The sequence below is a fragment of the Balaenoptera physalus genome (assembly GCF_965194825.1).
Source record: "Balaenoptera physalus genome assembly, chromosome: 1".
Classification (NCBI taxonomy): domain Eukaryota; kingdom Metazoa; phylum Chordata; class Mammalia; order Artiodactyla; family Balaenopteridae; genus Balaenoptera; species Balaenoptera physalus.
In genome coordinates, this window is record NC_138882.1 from 51,441,434 (window position 1) to 51,465,076 (window position 23,643).

Sequence of the window (23,643 nt, forward strand, 5' to 3'; positions counted from 1 at the left end):
TTGACTTCCCAGCCTCCAGAACTGTGAGAAATAAATGTTTGTTGCTTAAGGCACCTATCTACGGTAATTTGTCAGCCTGAGCTGACTTAGCAATTTCGCTCCTTCTAACATGAGGACAAAGTCTGGCAGGAAAGAAGTGCTGAGGCTGGTATCAACTTCCTAAAGTAATGGTGCCACATCTGGCAGCCGATGAACCCTGCCCCTTCCCGTCTTAGACCATGCCAGTCTGAGGACAAGGAACTCCATCTTCTACCTTTTGAGTCTCCAGTCTCTGTTTTAGTCCAGGGCAAGTAAATACCTGGAGGGTTTAGTATTTCACCTGTGAAATATGTGTTAATTTTCCACCCTGGAGTATAAGCCTCTTGAGGGCAGGGGTGGTACTTTTCAGTTATATTTCTCCAGCTCCTAGCACAATGTTTGTTACCTAGTGTTGCATCCCCAGCAAATGTTAATTGAATGAACAGTTTTGCCTATGTTAGCCCTTCTCTCTCATGGCTATTTTCCTGCCTAGCTCAGCTTGTGCCCTTTGGCAATTTGTGCCCTTTGGCCTTCCTGCCTAGCTCAGCTTGGGAGCACTTTGGTTCACCCTTAGAATTGGGTCACATGGCTCAAAGCTGTGGACACGGCTGCAGAGGGAACCACTTGGGTCACCAAGGGAATGATGGTTTCTGGCCCCTGAACTTCATTTATAACTTTCTGCAACACATCAACTCCTGAATGTTACAAACGAGTCAGGTTTCTGACAACCAGGTTGTTTTGTCTTTACTGAAATGTTCTGACGTCATTTGATTGGACTTAGATAACCAATAGGCTCCTTACACTTTGGCTTTGAGTTTCGTTGCCTAGAAGCTTCTAAAAAAAGGGGGTGTAAAATACCAAAATGAAATGATTGGAATAGCTGTATAGTCTAAATTCCTCATTTTACAGATGGGGAAACTGAGGGACTAAGTGACCATCTAAGGCCACGTGGTTATTAGTGCAAAACTGAGACCAGAGCCTAGATCCTGAGCCCTTGGCCACTGCCTTCTCTACTGGAGAAAGCTAGCAAGTGAACTGGAGAAGCACAGTATTAAAAGAGCCTACTGTGACATCAAAAACATAGCATGGCGGGGCGGTAAGGGTAAAAAAGTAGCTTTAGAATGCATTTGAACTTAAGTTGTTATCAAATTTAAAAAAGTAAAACTTGCAGTTATAAGATAAAAAGTCCTGGAGACGTAATGTACAGCATGGTGACTATAGTTAACAATACTGTATTAAAAAATATATATATATTGTATATGGGAAAGTTGCTAAGAGAATAGATCTTAAAAGTCTCATCACAAAACAACAGCAAATGTGTACCTATATGTGCTAATGGCCTTTAAACTTATTGTGGTGATCATCTTGCAATATATACAGATATTAAATTATGTTGTACACCTAAAATTAATACAATGTCATATGTCAATTGTATCTCAAATAAATCGGTCCACTGCTGAACTAATGCCACGGAATCATACACCTCGAAATGGTTAAAATTGTAAATTTTTATGTTACAGATATTTTACCACAACAAAAAACATTCAAAAAATATTTATCTGACAGGAACCTATGCTGGCTGACACTGTTTCTCCCTCTAGCCTTCTGCCTGCTGGCCTTGAAGACTGCGCCCTACTTGCAGCACAGAAGCCTCTTTGCCTGCGGAGAGTGCGCACTCACGGGTCCCCAGCAGAAGCCGTGACCCAGCCCCAGGCCTGGGAGGATCCAAACGCGGCAGCGTCTTAGGAGACTCAGCCTCTCTTCAGGTAGGCATCTGAGCACAGGCCTCAGCAGGCTCCCCCCCGGGCTCTGCTCACAGCTGGGTACGCACCTGCATGTGACTGCCGCGAAGGTACTCGCTTATTCTCACGCACAGTTTGGTATAATTTAACAGACAAAAAAACTTTTCAAAATGTAGAGTTAACAAAGTCAAAATAACATAACCAGGCATACACTGCAAAGCTTTGTTTCTACCTTCATCTTATTGATTCTCCACTCCCTCCCAATAGGAAGCCATTTTTATTTGTTTTTTAATGTATCCTTCCGATGTCCAACATTTTATATTACCACTTTTTGACCTCATTGGAAATTCTCAGTTCTTAATTTTTCTCTTTTGGGCTCCTCCTCATTCGTTGTCACCAGCTCATGGCTCCTCCTCAGATGGGGGTACCGGGGCCACATACGGTGGGAAGGAGGCAAGAGGAGGGTGAGGGTCTGGTGAGACGCTCGGTGTCTATGCAGGGGCCTGGGCTTTGGGGTCTTCTGACCATTCTGGATTCCTTTGGTTGGGCCCTATATGTTTGGAGAAAGAATTCAGAGGATGTGGTGAGGAGGGTCAGGCCTCTGCTATAATTTCAGGATGTTTGATTAGACCCAGAACACAGATCTCAGGGGAATGATCTTTTGATAGAAATAAGGATGGAATTCCCAGTGGGTAGAAAGAAAACCTCTGGCCCAAGGCAAAACGCAGCCCAGGAGGATATGCAGATATTGGGATGGGTTGGCGTGGATGTGGGGCCTGGCTTGTACCTGCAGGCAGGCCAGCACAGGAGCCCTGTGTGCCTCCAGGGCCTCAGGTGCCCATGGCTGGCGCCGTATGAGCTGTGTCATCTTCTGTTGAGACCTGGAGGGGAAGGTGATCTCAGATGCCCAATGCGATCCAGCCACCCGGCTTCTGGATGTTCACCCCTGTGAAGACTGGAAGTGTCCTGCCCACTGGGGGCCAGTGAGCTCAGGGAGAAGGCTGCCTCATCTACCTGCCAACTCCTGGCTGTGGCTGTGGTTCCTTGCTGGGGGTAGTGGTGGTGATGGTAGTGTGTGTGTAGGAAGGAGGTGGGGGGGATGACAGGATGGAGAAGAAGTTGGGAGCCAAGTACTTCCCTGGAGGCCTGGGCAGATTGTCCCCAAGAGACCAGCCACCCTTGGAAAAGGACATCCTGGGGAAGCGGGTTCACCTGGGACTGTGGGGGGTAGTTTGCTTGAGAAAGGGGGACTTCCGCCTTGATTAGGGCAGGGGCCCCGGGTGAATGTTCATCTCCTAAGCTTCAGGAAGAGTTCACGGCTGCCCAACAAATGGGTTAAAAGGCAGAAAATATTACCCTTAAGAATATTCATGATAAGTCTGTTATTCCTGAATGTATTTGAATTTGTTTGTTGGACAATGCTTTCACAGATTTGGAGAACGTTGAGATTTTTCAGAGCCTGTGTGTGGTTGCCTTTGATGATCTTGCCTTTTAGAGATTAGAAGGTGGAGGTGCCATTCTCCACCCTCCTCCCACCCTCACCCAGGACCCTGCCCCGCTCAGGAGTCCTGCCTGAGGAAGGGTTCGAGAGAACCCTCCCTGGGGGTTGAGTCATGGCCCCCTCAGCTACACTGTTATTGTGGGTGACAGTGGGTTGTCCGGAGATGGCCTCTCCCTTTGGTTGGACCCTATGTTCGAGAAGAGTTCAGAGGACTTTGTGAAGACGTTCAGGCCTCTGTTTAACCTTGAGTTGTGTAGTTAGATCCAGAACAAAACTCATGATCAAAGTGTCGACATTATACTTACAGGTTCTCTTTCCTCCCATCTAAAAAGTACCCTGTAAACCCCCTAAGCAAAGGGAAAAGGGGGAAAGGCAGAGGCAGTATGATCTGGACCGATGAAGCCCTTTCCCACCCACAGCAAGACACAGACAAGGGATGAAGGCAGACAGGGCAGGAGGTCGGTGGGTGAAGCTTGGTGGCGGTCTGGTCCCGGCTGGCCGTCCCTCTCTAAGGGCGCCTGTGGAGGGGGCCATGGGAATGGTTGGATCCTCTTTTACAGAACTAGCAAAAATAGGCCCCAGAGTCTTATTTCCCAGATCTCAGTTTCCTAGCACCAGCTGCCTTAGCCCATCTTGAAGTGGAAACGAGTCTGTGGATACATTTCCCCAAATAACTTAGAATTATATAGAAAACTTGCCTAAAGTCACACTTTAAGTATTGTGACAAAAACAGACGAATAGGCACACAGCAGGGTTGCAGAGTTGGCTTGGCCTTTTGTAAACTGAATAGAGAAAGAGGACTTTGATTTTATTTCTTAGGAAGTTTACACCCGCAGATAGGAGGGATGGAAGTGATGATACAGTGGTTAGCCAGGGAAATGGAGTCCCCTGGGGCCTGTGGGTTAGGGTGTAGCGCTCAGCCATCATTTCTCTTTGTTCTCCGTGGATCCAGGCAGGGGGGACATTCAGGGCCGAGTGAAGGTGGGTCCCGTGGCGCCAGCACTGGGAGAGGCAATGGGCATGTGGCAGGTCCAGTTCTCCTCTGGTTTCCTAACTCTGTGAAGATGCAGATGGTGGCCCACAGAAGCACATTCCCATCCCTCCCAGCCAGACACTGGGGCTCCCTCCCTCCTGCTCCTTCTCCCGCTCTCACCTCCCCACTAACACCTGGGAGCAGAGCAGCCAGAATGTCTAGCAAGTTCTGAGTGAGGCTCAGCAGGGCCAGGGATGGACAATCTGGGGAGTCCAGGCTCAAGAGGAGGAGCTGGATGTCCTCTGGACCCCTTCTGACCTGACTTTCAAACCCAAGCCTTGAACTTGGAAACCAGTGAAATATGCACGGCGCCAAGCTGAGAGCTGATCTGTTGTATGTATGAATATTCTCTCCCTCATTTGTACAATTTACTGGGGCAAATGTGAGGCCAAAATTCAGTCCTAGGTTGATAGGACCCTTGGTCTCTCAAAGAGTCACAAGCAGTTATGAGGGAGTTTCCAAATGAAGGGAGAGGCAGTAATGGGCAGAGAGGTGGTCCTGGCAGCGTCTGGAACAGGCAGAGAGAAGTGGTGAGGGAGGAGAGGCTCCGGAAGGCTTCGGGGAGAGATGAAAAAGAGCCCAGAGGAGGCTTCCACCCTGATGACTGAGCAATCCCAGCTGCCTCCACAGCTCAGACTTGAGTCCCCACCAAATCCTACTAATGACAATGGCTACCGTGTGCGCCAGGCTCACGTAATTTTCACAGCAATGGAATAAAGTAGGCGTCATGAGCCCAATTTTACAGATGAGGAAACTGAGACACAGGGAGGTCCAAAAAGTTGCCTAAAGTCACACGGTAAGTGGTGGAACCAGAGTTCAAAGTGAAGTCTAACACAAAACTCCACCCTCTGACCACCAGGACTAGATTGCTGGGATGTTAGGTCACAGGGAGAGAGGAAGTGATGGCTTTGTGACCCAGCAGCTCTTCCTTCCCTGATACCTGCGGTGCTCAGCACAACACCAGCTGTGGCTGGGGGATGAGGGGCTGGACGGTGCTGTGTGCTGGGCACCCTGAGACGCCCAGAGGCCTGAGGGGCAGACAGCGTCTTTCAGAGGCTCGCGTGCTACTTGGGAAGGAGATGCTAGGCGGTGGAGGAGGGATGGCCATTGGGGCTGGGGGACTAAGGGGGAGAGAGAGGCCAACAGAGAGGGTAGAAGAGCAGTCTACACCAGGCTAAGGAGGGAGGGAGAGGTTAATAGTGTCTGCGACTAGGTCGGGCCCAAGGTTGGGCCATTTCCATTCTGAGCAAGTAGAGCTGGGGGGAGAGCTCTTGGTCCTGCCTGTTTTTGCTGCTGCGTTGTTCAAGAACCCTGGCCTTAGATATCTATGGTTTGGGGACTTCCCTGGTGGTCCAGGGGGTAAGAGTCCGTGCTCCCAATGCAGGGGGCCCGGGTTCGATCCCTGGTCAGGGAACTAGATCCCACACGCGTGCTGCAGCTGAGTCCGCGTGGCGCAGTGAAGATCCCGTGTGCCGCAACTAAGACCTGGCGCGGCCGGAATGAATGAATGAATGAATGAATGAATGAATAAATAAATAAATATATATATATATATATATATATATATATATATATATTTTTTTTTTTTTTTTTTTTTTTTTATAAAGAAGATATTTATGGTTTGGTCTTCTTGCCCTGGAAATGATCAGTAGTCTCTGAGCAGCACTTCTAAGCGCGAGGGTAGAAAATGGCTGGGTGTGCTCGGGGCTGTCAGAGAGAAGAGCTGGGGCAGGGCTGTAACCCCACCGCATGGCCTGAGGCGCTGGGTGAGAGGCTGGCATGGGCGTGGCCACTGGGGGGGCGGGGGGTGGGGGGGGGATGCTTAGGGCAGGGGTAGGTGCAGCAGCGATGAGAGAGGTTTGCCTCAGGGCTTTTGTTTCCAGGGGACAACTGGTGACAGAGCTGCCGCCAGCTGCCCCCCAGCTGAGGGTGAAAGGCCTGCTGGGCTCTGACTCCAGGGGCCTGGGTGCCGCACGGCTCAGGCCAGGCTGCCGGCTGCCCAGCCAGCTGTGGAGGTCCGGAGACGGGGAGAGTGTCTCTCTCCCACACTCACTCATGGGCACACACACAGCCCCACCTTCACCCTCATCCCCCCTGAAGCCTCCCTTTCACTCGGAACCTATATCCTGGTTCTCTGGTCCTCACTCCACACTGCTCCCGTTTCTCCCATCTCTGCTGGGGCCTGAGCTGAGCAGCTGGTCCCCAAAATCTCTTCTCTTCCCTCCTCAGACTTTAGAGCGGGGACCTTGACCCAAATTACAGGTGGGACCCCAGGGGCCTGGACAGTGAGGGTGGAGTGCAGGCAGGTTGCTCCCCAGGGCTCTGCGTCATTGACTGAGCTCCTTCCACCTCAGGGACAGCAGTGGCTACACTTCAATCCCCTTTCCAACAAATGACACATCCTTCCTGGGTGAGAGCTCTCACTGAGGCAAGGAAAGGGATGGGGGGTGGGGGCGGGTGGAGGACACGGGGTACATGGCAGAGGGAAGCAGGAAGGGAGAGGAAGCTGGTAGACCTCAGTGCTGCAAAAGGACATCCTGGGCGATAAGAAGGAGCATTCACTCTTAAATCCACACCCAGCTGCCCCTTCCCCAGGTAAAGAACAGAGGACCCTGTGGGGTTTCTATGTCAAATTCCTCCTTTATTTTGACATTCACTTAGTTGTGACTCCAAGTTATCAAAGATGCAGGGCAAGAAATCTGTAGCAGGAGCAGTGAAGTGGAGGTGGAGCGAAAAGGCGGAGAGAGCAGGGTGTCCCCTGCCTCTCCTCTTCCTGTTTAGGGTGCAGTTTGAAAAGTGTCCAAATAGTGTCCCAGAGCACAGACTCAGCAGCTAAAAAGTACAGTGTGGTTGAGTGCGGTGAGCTTCCTCTTCCACAGGCAGGGCCCTCGTGGCTGCAGGGAGGCGGGCAGGCAACCTTGAGCCTGTGCCCTGAGCAACGTGGGGCTGTGTGGGGAGAGCCGCGGCCACCATCTCTCCAATGCCCCAAACTCACGATTTTGAAATGTGGGCTGATTTAGGCTGGGAAAGCTCTAGGAGGAGACAGGATTGCACGAGATGCTTTTCACTCAGGGACCCCAACAGATCAGGGCCAAGAAGCGGGTGAGAGTTGACTGGATCTTGATTTCTCCCAAGGCGGGCGGTACTGGAATTTCTGGGTGAGGAGGGGCAGCCCCCTGCTGTGGTTGTGTGACTGTGGAATCCCAAGACGGCAAGCAAGGCACTGGGGCTGCTCATCAGGAAGCGGCGAGGACGCCCAGACCCAGCAGCTCGTGTCAAGGGGGCGTGCTTAGCCCAGTAAGGGCTGGCAGTGGGACGGGCATGAAAAGCTGCCGTCCTCAGCTGGTCCCTCCCGGCTCTGAGACAGAGCTCATTACCCACCTAGAGCTGTCTCCTGGTAGCAGAGAAATGTTATCATTTGAGGTCACTCAGTAGGACGGTCAAACATGTCTGCTTTCCACTGACAATTAAAATGGTTTTGCCTGCGAATCCTGTGTTTTACCGTGGTCTTTCATCCATTAACACACATCCCTGCACACAGGATCAGGCAGTCGGCAAGTGCATCCAGCCCCTGCCAGGACTGGGGCAAGGAAGAGTGGTCTGGCTGGCAGAACTTTTCAGGGAGCGCTGGCTTCATGGAGGATTAAAGGGTCCTCAGAGTCCCCCTGGGCAAGTCTCATTTCCCTGGAGAAAATGGAATCTCAGAGGAGATAAGAGACTGGTCCTAGAGCTAGTGAGTGACCGAAGTGTGACCAGACGCCAGGTCCTCTGATTCTCAACCCTGTGAGCCTCGATTACAGACTGAGATGCAAGGTGACCAGTGCCCAGAGCGATGCAAAAGGTGCGGCAAATTCTCTTCCCCTTCCCCAGCTTCATCCTCCCTGTCGCAAATGCAAAAATCAAGATCTCAGCAGAGGGGCCAGCTCCCTCCCTGCCCCATGCTCTGCAGCATTCGGTGATGCAAGAGAGTCTGGGGGTTACTAATGCCCTTAGGAGGTGGGGGGACAGACACCCCTTACTGCAGAGGCAACTGGGGAACTCATCAGATGCGTTCACTCAAGCAGCATAAGGCCACAGCTGAGTTATAACTGGGAGTTGGACTGGGGGCTAGAGTGACACAGCAATAAACAGGCCCTTGTCCTGTGACTGGGGGGTGGGTCAGCCGAGGGAGGGCAGCCAGCACGGAATCTGATTGCTAAGTCAAGTCCCTCCCATCCTCAGAGCGAGGGCTGCCATCCGTGGTGAAACGAAGGGGTCCTGCTCTGTGGCCTCATGGCTGGATGCCCAGGGAGAACACCAGGTCTCTGGAGGGGCTTCCGTGGCTTCCACGCAGCAGCATTATCCCAGGGGAGGCTCTGCAGGCTCTTCCTGTACCAGCCAGCCGGCTGCCGTGGGGATTGGCCGCCACCTTGATCACCTTTCGTTCCTGCTGTCTGGAGTCAGATTTTTCTTTCTAGTTGGTACATCAGAGACCCTTCTGCCCTGCGGCTCCTGAAGGTGGCAAAGTCCTGGTGTGCGCTGTTGGTGACAGGCCTGTGTGCACACACCTGGGAATGCACACGTCCTTGCAGGGCTGCATCCACGCACAGCGCTCGGCGTGGCGGACCAGGGCCCCAGAGACCATCAGCAGGCTTTCCTTTGCTAAGCTACTCAAACTCTAGTAACAAAACTTGCAAAAGGTTCTCCAGCCAGGGCAGCTGGTTCCCGAGGCAGAGAAAGAGGATTTGTGGGGAGACAAGGCTAGACATCCATTGTGGGTGCATTCCTCACAAATAACCTTATGCCACAGCCTTTAAAGTCCAGTCGACGTGTTCTGTGAAGATAGAGGCAGACGCAGACGTGATGTGTTCAGGAAGCAATACCCGTGTTGGAACAGCTACAGGGAGTGCGGTCTCTAGAACGGGCGAAGTACAAAACTAGACTGTGAACTAGCTCTTGGATTCATGTCAGCAAGCAAGTCCTGAAGAGTCCCTTTAACCCCTTCCTCTCCCTTCTCAAGTTCTGCCAATGCCTCAGCTCTGGCCTCTCCCTTTGCCCTACACCCCCTTTCTCCTTTCATCCCCCAAGGACTCCGGAGCCTTTGCTTAGCTTCCCCCGGTGCTCCCGCTCCTCTCCTCAGAGTCCGGCAAAGCCAGGGGGCTGAGGGAAGTGAGAGGGTGGTGGCAGTGCCGGCACTGGCCAGAGGACAGTCCCAACAGAGAAACTGGCTGAGCTGCCAACAGGACCTGTCAGGCCGCCACCTGTGGGCCGCGGGGCCAGGCCCTGGCCTGGTTCTCAATGCCCTCAATAGCCTGAATCCGGGTGAGCCCTCCACTGTGGGGAAAGGAAAGCCAGAAACACTGAGACAGTCCTTGTGGGCCATGCTGGGGGGTGTCGTCCGCTGTCCCCATCGCTCCTGCTGGGGCGGCAGCGTTGGTGCATGGCGGGGGTGGAAGGGGTTACACGTCTGTACTAATAGCCCTTGGATTGGTGAAGGCCTCACGGCCAGAGCCTGGCCACGTCACCGGGTAACTCTGGGGCGCTGCCACTTGGAGGGATGGGGGTGCCCCCTCCTTGTAGTATGTGGGAGCAAAGGAGAGCCTCTCGCCTCCGCCCCCGTTGGGCACCATGTCAGCCGTCCGTATGTAAAAGGGAGAGCTGTATGGGGAGCAGGCGGTGCAGTGGCTGGCCGCCACCCCGCACGGCTGGCCGCAGGGCTCGCTGGTGAGAGGCACCAGGCCGCCTCGGCCGTCCAGGGCCTGGGAGCTGCAGGCATTGCAGGTGGGGCCTCTGCGGTGTGCGGGCAGGTCGTGCTCCTCCTCCTCTTCCTCGCGTGCATCCCCGGCTCCGCTCCTCTTGCAGCAGTAATACTGAGGGGAGAGTGGGGAGGGCTGCCTGAGGGCTGAGTGCCCCCATCGGGGTGTGCACAGGTGCCCACGGCCCTGCTCCGCTCAGGACCCTGCGCCGGGCGCTCGGCTGGCCCTGGAGAGAAAACTCAACACCAGAGGCCCACGGTCCACAGCGATGTCCTCCCAGCCCTGCAAGACCAGTTCCTTCCCTCTTCCTCCCCCTACTTCCTAGGGCATTGACCGCAGGCGGAGGCTGAGAGAGGCGGGGAGGCAGAGAGGGGGGGGCATACAGATCGTACGAAGCACAGGCTGGGGTGCGGGGAGCTGCTTTCAGAGTCTCCCCACACGGTGCCCTTCCCACCACTCCTGAAATCTCAGACGCGCGGGAGACACAACACAGCGACCCGGTATTTTCCCAGCTCACTCTCTTGGGTGCCCGAAGTGTGCAGGGCGTGAGGGGAATGTAGCTCCCTTCTGACAGCCCCCCCAACTCCCAGCCCCCTTGACTTAACGCCTCCCACATTCCACGGCTTTGGGCTTTGTCACGCCCGCGGTGGGCCTCCAGGCTCTGCCCCCATGATGGGGAAGTGGTTTGCTGGTGGCCTCTAGCCACAGGCCCAGGGGACTGACCTGGAGCCTACAGTAGCACAGGACGGCGATGATGCAGAGGAGAATGACCGCAGCTAGGATTCCGCCAGTGATCACAACCGTTCCCGCTGTCATCCGCCCGACGCCCCATCAAACTCTGCAAAGACGAGTGCGGAGAGGTGAGGGGCAGCTGCCCCCCTGGGCCTGGGGCCAGGAGCCCTCTTGGAACTCTCTCAGCTGAAGGCGTGGGGGACCCGAGAGCAGGGAGGGCCCTGGGCACTGGAACACCAGGGGCTTCCTGAAGGCAGAGGATAGCTGTGGCCTGGGCCAGCCTAACCTGGGGGGCTCATAGCTGCAGAAGGGAAGAGAGGCGGCACAGAGCTAACTGAAGGTGTGATTCTGCTCCTTGTTTCCATCCACTTTCAAAGGTTCTTGCTGTCTTTCTGCTTTAATTCTCTTCTCCCTCTCCTCTCCCCTCTCCCCTCTGTTCACATCAGGCTTAACCCTCACCCCTTCCCCTACCCCACGGGGCCAAGACACAGAGAATAACAACTTCTGTTCACTGAGGCCTTAGTCTGTGTGAGGCACTGTGTTAAGCACTCTCCTGGTTATCTCAGTTAACCCTCAAAATAACCTTTTGAAAAAAAAATAACCTCACGGCCAGGGCCTGGCCACGTCACCGGGTAACTCTGGGGCGCTGCCACTTGGAGGGATGGGGGTCCCCCCTCCTTGTAGTATGTGGGAGCAAAGGAGAGCCTCTCGCCTCCGCCCCCGTTGGGCACCATGTCAGCCGTCCGTATGTAAAAGGGAGGCGCGCTCCGGATGTGAGGCTGTCTGAGGGCCAACTCGCCTTTTAGGCCACTGAACGGGGACTCCCGACCCCCGAGGCACACAGGGACCAAGGTGGGCTGTGTCAACGGAGCAGGAACGTGTGAGGAGACTTGGCATCTTGAGGACAGAATGACCGTGAGCACTTACGTTCATAAAGGGAACGGTGACCTGCAAGACAAGCAAAGGGATGGAGATGATGTTAGAAGAGTGTTAGCCTGAAAAAGGCCCCAAGGGTTAGATTAATCCCTGAGCTCCACCTCACCTCACCCTGCTCTCTCACCATGTGCTCTGTCATCGACAGGCCTAGAGGTCCCAAATCTGCAGCTCCAGCTGTGTCTCCAGCTGCTAGTGGACAGACTTGTCCCTCAGATGCCCACTGGCACCTCGAACCCAATTATGACAGGCTGTCATCACCCTCTCTCCAAGTGGGCTCCCCGCTTCCAACCCCTCTGTTAGTGGTTCCACCAGGGCTGCCACAAAGGGTTTTGCAGGCTGTTGGTTACTCGAAGGGTAAGTGAGGCTGGAACGCCGGCTGCTCAGGAAGCCGGGCGCCCTGCTGTGCTCACCTGGGGAAGGGGCACCTGTCTTCACCCAAAGACACCAACCGCCCCTCACCACTGTGCTCCTGGAGCCCTGTGTGCACCTGGCTCCGCTTCTAAATCACTCAAAGTGCTCACAGGGCGGTCTGTGGACCACAGCCTGGCAGCACCTGGAAGCTGGTTAGAAATGTAGCATCTCAGGCCCCACCACAGGCCTAATGAGTCAGAACCTGCGTTTTAACAAGGTCCCGGGTGATTATTTGCATATTAGAGTTTGACAGAGCTGTGGCGTGTTCCCCTAGATGCCCAGACTTTCAAATCCTCAAATTCTTCTTTGGCTTCGTCCAGTCTTCTGTTCTTCACACCAGTTATGACGCTGCACCGCACACCTGCACTGGTGCAAAGGTTTCCTAACAGATCTCGCTGGTTGTGTCCCTGAGCGCCCTTCACATCACCCACAGTTAGCCCTTCGTCATGCCCTGCACCCCTCTTACTCTGGAGGCTTCGTGGCACCACACTGCCTGCAGGACACATTTATCCGGGCGCGGACTTTTACACTGAGCTTCAGAGGCTTTGCCCTCTCCCACTTCCCTGCATGCTCACCACCAATTATCTTTTCTCCCTCACCGCCCATTGTCCCCCTGCATGAATCCTCTGCCCATCAGGTAGTCTCGGTTCTTAAGAAGCATATAGCCAAGGGATGAAAAGACACTTAATATACCTTATGAACCAGAGATGCACAGACCGGGGGCTGTGGGAACACAGAGGAAGGGGCAGCTAACTACTTGGGGAAAAGTTCCATGGAACATGTTATATTTGAGCTGACTCCGAAAGGCTGAATGGGGGCTTGTCCGGTAGACCAGGTGGAGAGGGCAGAATGCACGGTCCAGGAGTGTGAAAGAACACAGAGGCTCCGGGAACCGTAAGGAATCTGGGAAGGCTGGGGGTAGGAATGAAGCTGGAGAGGCTGTAAGGCAGGCAAGGAATTGGGATTTAACTCTCTTGAAGACAATGAGGGTTCCTGAAGGGTTTCAGTAGGGGAGAGCATGCTCTCACTCTCTCCATCTATTTAAATTCTGCCCATCCTTCAAGGCTTTGAGAAGCCTTCCCTGACTGCCTCATCGTGATGCACTCTCTCCTGCTGGAATTCTACTGTAATGCCTTTCCATGTGCCACTTTTCAAATCCTGTCTTGGTATGATGCTTGTCAACTTTCATGTGGGAACATCTTGACTCCTGTGCTAAATTATGAGTCCTCTGGGATCAGGAGTTGCATCTTATACTGTATCCTATCCTCCTGCAGCATTATACACAGTGCCTGGCACACAGTGGGTACTTAAAAGTTTGGTAATCATCTCACCATACGGCGTTTCTTTCACAGGCCTGGCAGTAATGACGCTGATCTGCCACCAGAGGGCAGCAAGTTGTATCTCTCCGCTCACATCTGATCTGCAGACCAGAGCATCCTTGTTCAAGACCAGTTTGACTTTGCCCAAATGCACGGGGAGCCATGCTTCAGGGTTCACTGGGGTATTTGTTGGAGGCGGGCAGGTGAACCTCAGCCCTGGGAGGACTTACACACCATCACAGCCACACCACTCCACCCTCCCCTGCTTCCCCTGCATGCTCACCCCTGAGGGCTGCACAGGAGACAGAGAGGCCTAGTGACCTGAAGTTGGAGGGGGCAGCAGTGGTCCACCCTACTGAAAGTCTTGGCCTAGTCACCTGGGATGTGTCCAGGCTGTTTTAGGGAACGGGAAATTATGAAGCCATACAAGAACAGTGCCCTCCCTTCTTTGCCTTCCATGCCTGGCCTCCCTCTTTCAGTACCATGAAGACTGCACAGCAGAAGTGGCCTGGAAATGGGGAGCACTGCAGTGCAGGCAGAGCCACAGGGCTGAAGGCCCATTCAGGGCCCAACTGTGCCGCTTAGCGGACATCCCATCTTGGAAACTGACCTTCTTTCTCATGGTAAAAGAGAGATTACCAAAAAACTCAGGAAAAAGATTTATGTATGTGAGGGCCCCTTGTAACCTCTAAGATATCCTTCAAACATGGTTATTTGTGGGGAGAAGGAAGGCCCAGACATTCTGTGATCACTTAAGTCTGGCCTGACAGTCATAAACCAAGAAGGCACATGTGAAGTGCATGTGGTCAACTAGCCAGGTCCCAGCCAGCTTCCCAGAGGGCCCAGTCCTGGTGGTGCAACTTAGCATTTAAATTCCCACACCCAGTGGCTCTCTATGATTTCAGGGGTGCTTATTTTCTCTTTGCAACTAGATGCAAATGATCACGATAACTCCCTGAATCTAAACAGCATTCATTGTACAGTTTACAACGTGTTTCCATTTCTGTCCCCATTTATGATGGGCAGGTTCTAAGATGGCCCCAAATGAGCCTCTCCCCTGGCAGTCATGCCTTGTGTACTCCCCTCCCCTCGAGGAGGGGTGCCACCTGTGACTTGCCTCTAACTAACAGAATACAGCAAAGGGGATGGAATGTCACTTTGTGAGTAGCTTCTCAAAGATTCTGACTTCCGTCTTGTGAGCCAGCTCTCACCCTGGCTGCTTTTGATGCAGCAAGTTGGATTTTGGGGAGGCCCATGAAGCAAGGAACTGAGGATGGCCTCTGGCCCTCAGTCCAATGGACAGCAGGGTGTTAAAGCCATCAATCCAATGGCCCAAAAGGAACCGAACGACCACATAAGTGAGAGTGGAAGTGAATCCCTACCCAGTTGAGCTTTCAGATTAAACTGTAATCCCAGTGGACACCTTAAATGCAGCCTCATGACCAACCCTGAAACAGTGAACCAGCTGGCGATGCTTGGATTCCTAACTCACAGAAACTCTGAGATAATCGATGTGTGTTCTTGCAAGCTGCTAAATTGTGGTAGTTTGTTATACAGCGAAAGATAACTAACACACCTCCTTTGAACCATACAAAAACCCCACTCACAGGAGGGAAAGCCAGACCTTTATATGATTTGCCTAAAGTCATACAATAGCAAGTGTCTGAGTCAGGACCCAAGGGCCAGTGCTGTGGAGTTTGTGTCACACCAGTTGCCTGATTAATTTCCTGAGGCCTTGAGAACAAGGTCCCTATGTTCCCTCACAGGGCCTAGGAGCTCTGGACAGAATGGATTCAGTAGCGACCAACTCAGGGGCTGAGGGCAGCCAACGAGGACAAACCTGTTGCCAACTGCAGACCCCCGGGGCCCGCCCTCTGTGACCAGGACTTTCTGGAGCTCCCTCTCCACCAACACCTCTCTCTACCCAGCATCCGGGCACCTTCTCCTGTGCCTCACACTTACGTGAAACAGCTGGAGCAGCGACGGCCCAGTCACGCAGGCTGTGCCTGAGCAGACAGCAGCTGGGGGCACGTCATGGCCAAGGGTGTCAGTCCCTGACAAAGGAGAGAGGGGAAGGTCAGTGAGAGCTGGAAAGGGAGGCTGAGAGGACAGACAGGCACAAGCTGGCACCTGGTTGTGACCCCAAGACTCTGGAGTGGACATCCCCAAGGGGGCTTGTCTCCTGACCTCCACAGCTGCCTTGGTCTGAGGTCCCCGAGCCTAAGAACCTGAGGTCAGACCTCTAAGGCCACATCCTATCCCGTCCTTGTTTCCTTCCCTCAGTGTCACTGTCCGGAACCCTTGCCCAATGCACCATCAGGACAAGAGCCTCTCCCTGCTCTGGGAAGCGAGGCTCAATGGGGGAAGGGAGTCCAGCTGCCTCTTTCATGCTCCACTGGAGAATGCTGACCTGTCCCCTGGCGGATGTGTCCTTGTTGGCTGCATGGCCGATCCCCCTCTCTCTGGCCCCACACACCTCTTTCCCATCTCCTTCCCCATTCTTTCCTGGGCCTGTCCGTATTCCCAGCGCCCAGAGCTGATCACTCCTTTCTCTTACTCCAATATCCAGACTTCCTCAGGCCAACCCACCAACCAGACAGTTGGATGGGTAAGTTCACGCTGATGTGCTGATGGAGGAGGGGGAGGTGAGACCCTACTGAGGAATCCAGTGTAGTCTAATTACTGGGGGGTCCCTTCAAGCCAAAATTCTTTACCCACTCAACATTATTTAGAGGAGTGTCTAGGCCCTATACTGGGAATGGGGTGGGGGTGGGGTGGAGGGAGGAAGGACACCCCCTGGTGGTGACGCTGGGCCCCTGCTCACTGTCCTGAGGAGGACGCGCCCCACTGGGTGTATCTGTATTGGGGAAGGAACTCAACCGTTAATGGGATGCACTGAGCCACTCTCCACAAGGGCAGGGCCAACCACTTCCAGGTTCTCTGCCTCAGCCAGAAGCTGGAGGTCAAAGGACAGACATTTTCATGCCTCAAGGACTGGCACCACAACTACTGAGCCTGTGCTCTAGAGCCCGTGAGCCACAACTACTGAGCCCGTGAGCCACAACTACTGAGCCCATGAGCCACAACTACTGAAGCCTGTGCGCCTAGAGCCCATGCTCTGCAACAAAGAGAAGCCACCGCAATGAGAAGCCCGCACACTGCAAAGAAGAGTAGCCCCCACTCGCTGCAACTAGAGAAAGCCCGCGTGCAGCAACGAAGACCCAATGCAGCCAAAAATAAATAAATTAAATAAATAAATTTTTAAAAAAGCAATGGGGCTGGCACAAGTTTTAATCTAGGGGCAGGGGCAGATTTCTCTCACTAAATACATTTTAAAGTAAAGGGATACTTGGATCATACATCATGATCAAGTGGGATTTATCCCAGGGATGCAAGGATTCTTCAATATATGTAAATCAATCACTGTGATACACCACATTAACAAATTGAAGAATAAAAACCATATGATCATCTCAATAGATCCAGAAAAAGCTTTTGACAAAATTCAACACCCATTTATGATAAGAACTCTCCAGAAAGTGGGCACAGAGGGAACATATCTCAACATAATAAAGGCCATATATGACAAACCCACAGCAAACATCATTCTCAATGGTGAAAAACTGAAAGCATTTCCTCTAAGATCAGGAACAAGACAAGGATGTCTACCCTCGCCACTTTTATTCAACATAGTTTTGGAAGCCCTAGCCATGGCAATCAGAGAAGAAAAAGAAATAAAAGGAATCCTAATTGGAAAAGAAGAAGTAAAACTGTCACTGTTTGCACATGACATGATACTATACATAGAAAATCCTAAAAATGCTAGCAGAAAACTACCAGAGCTCATCAATGGATTCAGTAAAGTTGCAGGATACAAAATTAATACACAGAAATCTCTCGCATTCCTATACACTAACAACAAAAGATCAGAAAGAGAAATTAAGGAAACAATTCCATTTACCACTGCCTCAAAAAGAATAAAATATCTAGGAATAAACCTACCTAAGGAGACAAAAGACCTGTACTCAGAAAACTGTAGGATACTGATGAAAGAAATAAAAGATGACAAAAACATATGGAGAGATATATCATGTCCTTGGATTGGAAGAACCAATATTGTGAAAATGACTATACTACCCAAAGCAATCTACAGATTGAATGCAATCCCTATCAAATTACCAATAGCATTTTTCACAGAATTAGAACAAAAAATTTTACAATTTGTATGGAAACATGAAAAACCCCGGGTGGCCAAAGCAATCTTGAGGAAGAAAAATGGAGCTGGAGGAATCAGGCACCCTGACTTCAGACTATACTACAAAGCTACAGTAATCAAAACAGTATGGTACTTGCACAAAAACAGAAATATAGGTCAATGGAACAGGATAGAAAGCCCAGAGACAAACCCCTGCACCTATGGTCACCTAATCTATGACAAAGGAGTCAAGACTATACAGTGGAGAAAAAAGTCTCTTCAATAAGTGGTGCTGGGAAAACTGGACAGCTACATGTAAAAGAATGAAATTAGAACACTCCCTAACACCATACACAAAAATAAACTCAAAACGGATTAAAGATCTAAATGTAAGGCTGGCTACTATAAAACTCTTAGAGGAAAACATAGGCAGAACACTCTTTGACATAAAGTGCAGCAAGATCTTTTTTGATCCACCTCCTACGGTAATGAAAATAAAAACAAAAATAAACAAATGGGACCTAATTAAAAGCTTTTGCACAGCAAAGGAAAACATAAACAAAATGAAAAGACAACCCACAGAATGGGAGAAAATATTTGCAAATGAATTGACCAACAAGGGATTAATCTCCAAAATATACAAACAGCTCATGCAGCTCAATATTAAAAAAAAAATAACCCAATCAAAAAAATGGGTGGAAGATCTAAATAGACATTTCTCCAAAGAAGACATACAGATGGCCAAAAAGCACATGATAAGATGCTCAACATCACTAATTATTAGAGAAATGCAGATCAAAACTACAATGAGGTATCACCTCACACTGGTCAGAATAGCCATCATCAAAAAATTTACAAACGATAAATGCTGGAGATGGTGCTGAGAAAAGGAAACTCTCCTACACTGTTGGTAGGAATGTAAATTGGTACAGCCACTATGGAGAACAGTATGGAGGTTCCTTAAAACACTAAAAACAGAACTACCATATGACCCAGCAATCCCACTCCTGGGCATATACCTGGAGAAAACCATAATTCAAAAAGATACATGCACCCCAATATTCACTGCAGCACTATTTACAATAGCCAGCTCATGGAAGCAACCTAAATGTCCATCAACAGAGGAATGGATAAAGAAGATGTGGTACATACATACAATGGAATATTACTCAGCCATAAAAAAGAACAAAATAATGCCATTTGCAGCAACATGGATGGACCTAGAGATTGTCATATTGAGTGAAGTCAGTCAGACATAGAAAGACAAATATCGTATGATATCACTTATATGTGGAATCTTAAAAAAAAATGGTACAAATGAACTTATTTACAAAACAGAAGTAGAGTCATGAATGTAGAAAACAAACTTATGGTCACCAGGGGATAAGGGGGGCAGATAAATTGGGAGATTTGGGATTGACATATACACATTACTATATATAAAATAGGTAAATAATAAGGACTTACTGTATAGCACAGGGAAATTTACTCCATACTCTGTAATGACCCATATGGCATAAGAATCTAAAAAAGAGTGGACAGGACTTCCCTGGTGGCACAGTGGTTAAGAATCCGCCTGCCAATGCAGGGGACACGGGTTTGAGCCCTGGTCCGGGAAGTTCCCACATGCCGTGGAGCAACTGAGCCCGTGCGCCACAACTACTGAGCCTGTGCTCTACAGCCCGTGTGCCACAACTACTGAAGCCCGCATGCCTAGAGCCCATGCTCTATAACAAGAGAAGCCACCGCAATGAGAAGCCTGCACACCGCAATGAAGAGTAGCCCCCGCTCGCCGCAACTAGAGAAAGCCCGCACCCAGCAACAAAAACCCAATGCAGCCAAAATAAATAAATAAATAAATTTATTTAAAAAAAAAAAAGAGTGGATATGTGTGTATGTATAACTTTGCTGTACAGCAGAAGCTAACACAACATTGTAAATCAACTATATGTCAATAAAAATTTTTTTAAAATAAAGTGATAGACCTTAAGAGAGATTCTGATCAATAAAAGTGAGGGAAAACACAACTACAGACTAGGAGAAATGAAAATGGATATTACCACATATGCTGCAAACATAAGGAAACTAAAGGGTATTAAAAACAAACTTATGCCGATAATCTAAAAATACAGATGAAATGAATGCATTTATGGAATAATGTAACCTACTAACATCTCCTCAAGAAGTAAATTACTTGAAACATATTATAATGTGAAGAATCAAATCATCAAAAATTGACTTTCAAAAAAAAAGAAGAAAAAGAAAACACCTAGGCCCAGAGGGCTTCACCAGAAACACCTAGCAAACATTTAATAAAGAAATCATTCTATCTTACACAAAGCATTCCAATAACAGAAAAAGAAGAAACATTCTAAGTCATCTTGTTATCATTTTTCACTAGCAAAAAACAGTAAGAAAATGTAATTTTAAAGACATCATATAAAATGATGATAAAATTATTAGGTCCTAGGTATATACATAACACAAGCTATACAGAGACTTTATGTAGAAATCTATAAAATTTTACTTTTATAAAAACTTTTAAAGGTTCCTAAATAAATGGAGGGGTATACTAAAGAAATTAAAATTAAAAAATAAAGGGATACTAAAAGAAAAAAAATGAAAGTTGCTTTTTGAGCATAAACCATGCAATATGCTTGTTTAACAAACCAGTTACTTATACAAAAATGGTCCATGGAAACAGAAGGACTCTAAGAGATCTGGCCCAATATCTTTACTTTTCTAGATGAAGAAACCGAGTTCAGAGAGGACAAGTGACTTGCTTAACCACACACAGCACGATAGAGATGGAGCTGGAGAGGTGCTGGGAGCAAAGCCTCCTGGCCCCAGTCCAGGGCCCTGCCATTAGGATGCTATCTCTCCTCCTAGAACATCTGCACTTGTCTCCCCAGGAGCTAAGGTGTCCCCTGAAGTAGGGTTTCTCAAATTGGCTTGATGGTAACAATCACCTGAGCCACATGTTAAAGCAGAGACTCCAGACCTCCTGAAGCAGCATCTCCAGGGGAGGGGCCCGGAATCTGTGTCTTTAACAGGTTTGAGTCACTATCTGGCCCTTTCGGGAAATGATGCAGGAATGAAGGTCTTTGGGAGGATTTCAGGCTGGAGGCAGCAGGGGAGGTGGCTGGAGGCAGCAGGGGAGGTGGGTGACCTTGCAGAGTTTGTGGCATCATCTGCTGCCCATAACAAGACTGGCTCTGGATTCTGTGTCCTCGGGCCAAGCAGGCCAGAAGGAGGAGGAAGGGAGTGCGGGGAGAACCAAAAGTACATGGCGTCTCTGGGTGGGTTGGAGCCAATAAAGAGGTCAGGATGCGGAACCTTAAGGCCATTCTTCTAGGGGAAGAATGGGGCTGGGGGAGCATTAAAAGCCACCCTGATAGAATGTGTTGGAAATGGGTTTCCCATTCCCCATAAGGCCAGGGGTCTATGTTCTCTCTGAAGGGCCCCTGCCCTCAGTGACTTCAGCGCCCAGAGGCAGGGTCACCTCCCTCACTGCCTGGACCAACAGTGGCAGAACGCCTGCTGTAGCTGGCCCTAGCACATGTAATTAACGATTGGCTGCCCCCTGCACCCTGCTTGGCCCCCTTAGGAGCACAAGTTAATTGAGTGGGGCCTAAGCACCGGCTGATCTCAATTTCCTCCGATGCAATTAAGCCTTCTCCAGTCATTTATTAACTCATGAAATTGACACAGCAGGTTAGCAGCCTTGGAGAAGAGGAACAGTTTTTTTCCTTGTTCCCTGTCTTGTGGGACATCAGTGCTCAGGCATGGCTGGCAGAGGGAATCAGAGGAAGGGGCTCTTTTCACTCTGACTGTACTTATGGCCATCACCAAGCCCTGACCCCTGGGATGAGGGTGGGAAGAGTTGGTGGTCAGATCGGTTCCTTTGCTCCAGATGAGGTACTACAGCAGCAAAGAGAGGCCTGTGCTGTTTGAGAAGGGGCCTCTCTAAGAGATACAAGGAACCTCTGCAAATCATCAAGGGAAAAAAAGAGACCCTCAATATAATAACGGGTAATAGACAGGTGGTTTATAAAAAAGGTAATCCAAAAGGCTAACAAGAAAATGAAGAGATGCCCAAACTCATTAGTAATCTGGGAAACGCAAATTGAAACCACAGTGAGCTATCACTCTACACTGGTAGACTGGCAAAAATTAGGATGCTGGATAATGTCACATGTTGGAGCAGATGTGGGAATTTAAGGGCACTGCTGGTGGAGTGTAGTTACGACAACTGTTGAGGGAGAGACCTGGCACTACTTGGTCACATTAAGTTCAGACCCCATGAAACAGCAACTCTGCTCCTGGGTCTGTATCCCCCAAATTTCTCAATATATTCATAAGGGGCCATGTGTGGAGACGTTCATCACTGTGTTTTATGGTGGCAGGGAATTGGAAGCAAGCTCAGTGATCATCACTAGAGAGTGGAGAGGTAAAGTCAGGTAGATGCACACCTCAGAGGATAATGCAACTGCTGAAAGCAATGGACCAAGTGGACCATAGAAACACAGAGCAACAAGGATAAATCTTAGCAGAAGGCTAAGTGAAAAAAAACAACAACCCAGAATTAGATGTATAAAGATGTATAATACTGCTTATATAAATTTAAAATACAGGCACACAGACCAACAATTTACATTTTCAAGAACACATACCAAAACAAAAACAACAAAGACAAAAAAACCCCCAAGTTCACAGATACAGAGAACAGGTTGGTGGTTGCCAGAGGTAGGGGTGGGGGTGGGAGTGGAGTTGGGAGAAATGGGCGAAGGGGGTCAAAAGATGCAAACTACCAGTTATAAAATAAATAAGTCATGGAGAAGTAATGTACAGCATGGCGACTATAGTTAATAATACTCTATTGTATATTTGAAAGTTGCTGCGAGAGTAGATCTTAAAAGTTATCATCACAAGAAAAACATTTTTTGGCAACTATGTGTGGTGACAGATGATAACTAGACTTATTGTGGTGATCACTTTGCAATGTATACAAATACGGAATCACTATGTGGTATACCTGAAATTAATACACTGTTATATGTCAATTATACCTCAATAAACAAAACAAAACCGAAAACACATACCCCAAAATGCATACACATTAAATATGCTAGAATGGCTGACTGTGGAAGGAGGACAATGAGAACAGGAATAAGAATAAAAGAGAAAAAAATAAATAATAGAGGAGAGGGACCTTGCCAAGACCAATGATGAATAATAATGTGGACTACCTGAGAAGTAACACTGAGGAGTATAATTAACTTAACCTTCTATGTCTGAGGTCCAACTCAAACAAAAAAGAAAGAAGGGGTCTCTCACCACCCCCAGGAGGCCTTCCATGATTGACTTAATGCTGCGCATTTCTATTTGACCTTCCTATTTGTTCTCAGGTAACTGTATTGTTGACACACTGGTGTCAAGTGGCTGTATTTTGCTTTCTTCTTAAATTCCAGACCGTTTGAGGGCACAGACTTGGAATCTTGTGTCTTCATAGAGCTCCATTCCCACCGCCTGGTGTTCTGCACATTCTAGACAGTGGGATGGCAGGTCAAATGGGGAAGCTGCTTTGCATGCAGAGTGCTGTCCCAACACACAGCCTTCCATTCTGGTCTCACCTGCTGCATGTAGTGGAAAGAGGCTAAGAGTCCCAAGATTTTGGTTTAAATTCTGTTTTCTACACTCATTGCTTGGGCGATTTTGGACAATTAATGATCTCCTTGAGGTTCATCTACAAAACGAAGGTAAATGATGTATCTTCCCTTACGGGGTGAGGATTATGGGAAAGGGTGTGGTTATTTAAAATGCTGCAGCCTTCTAAGGAGGGTGGGTGTTGTTCCAAGGACTCAGGGTCCCTGAAGTCCTCTGTACTGCTAACAGGAGAGATGGCCCTTTGTGCACACTCATCCCTTGATGAATTGGCTATGCCAAGTTTTGGGAGCAGACCCTGGTAAGAGCTGGACCACTTGACATAAGACAGTGAGAAGAATTTATTGGGGTGTAGGG

The 23,643-nt window shown here is 49.7% G+C and overlaps 1 protein-coding gene across 5 annotated transcripts in view; it reads right to left on the minus strand.

Moving 5' to 3' along the window:
* Positions 1 to 6,914: 6,914 nt before the first annotated feature.
* The window catches only part of FAM163A (family with sequence similarity 163 member A), an 89,423-nt gene continuing 72,694 nt past the window's right edge, over positions 6,915 to 23,643 (minus strand). For 3 of the 5 annotated variants that reach the window (XM_082465917.1, XM_082465916.1, XM_082465918.1), the window contains exons 2-5: positions 15,390 to 15,481; positions 11,689 to 11,709; positions 10,753 to 10,867; positions 6,915 to 10,143 (exon numbers count right to left, since the gene is read on the minus strand). In XM_082465917.1, the coding sequence (XP_082322043.1) occupies positions 9,733 to 10,143; positions 10,753 to 10,845 (504 nt within the window). In that variant the 5' untranslated portion in view covers positions 10,846 to 10,867; positions 11,689 to 11,709; positions 15,390 to 15,481 and the 3' untranslated portion in view covers positions 6,915 to 9,732. The remainder of the gene's footprint in view (positions 10,144 to 10,752; positions 10,868 to 11,688; positions 11,710 to 15,389; positions 15,482 to 23,643) is intronic. The other 2 variants (XM_082465919.1, XM_082465920.1) reach the window with 1 other exon arrangement.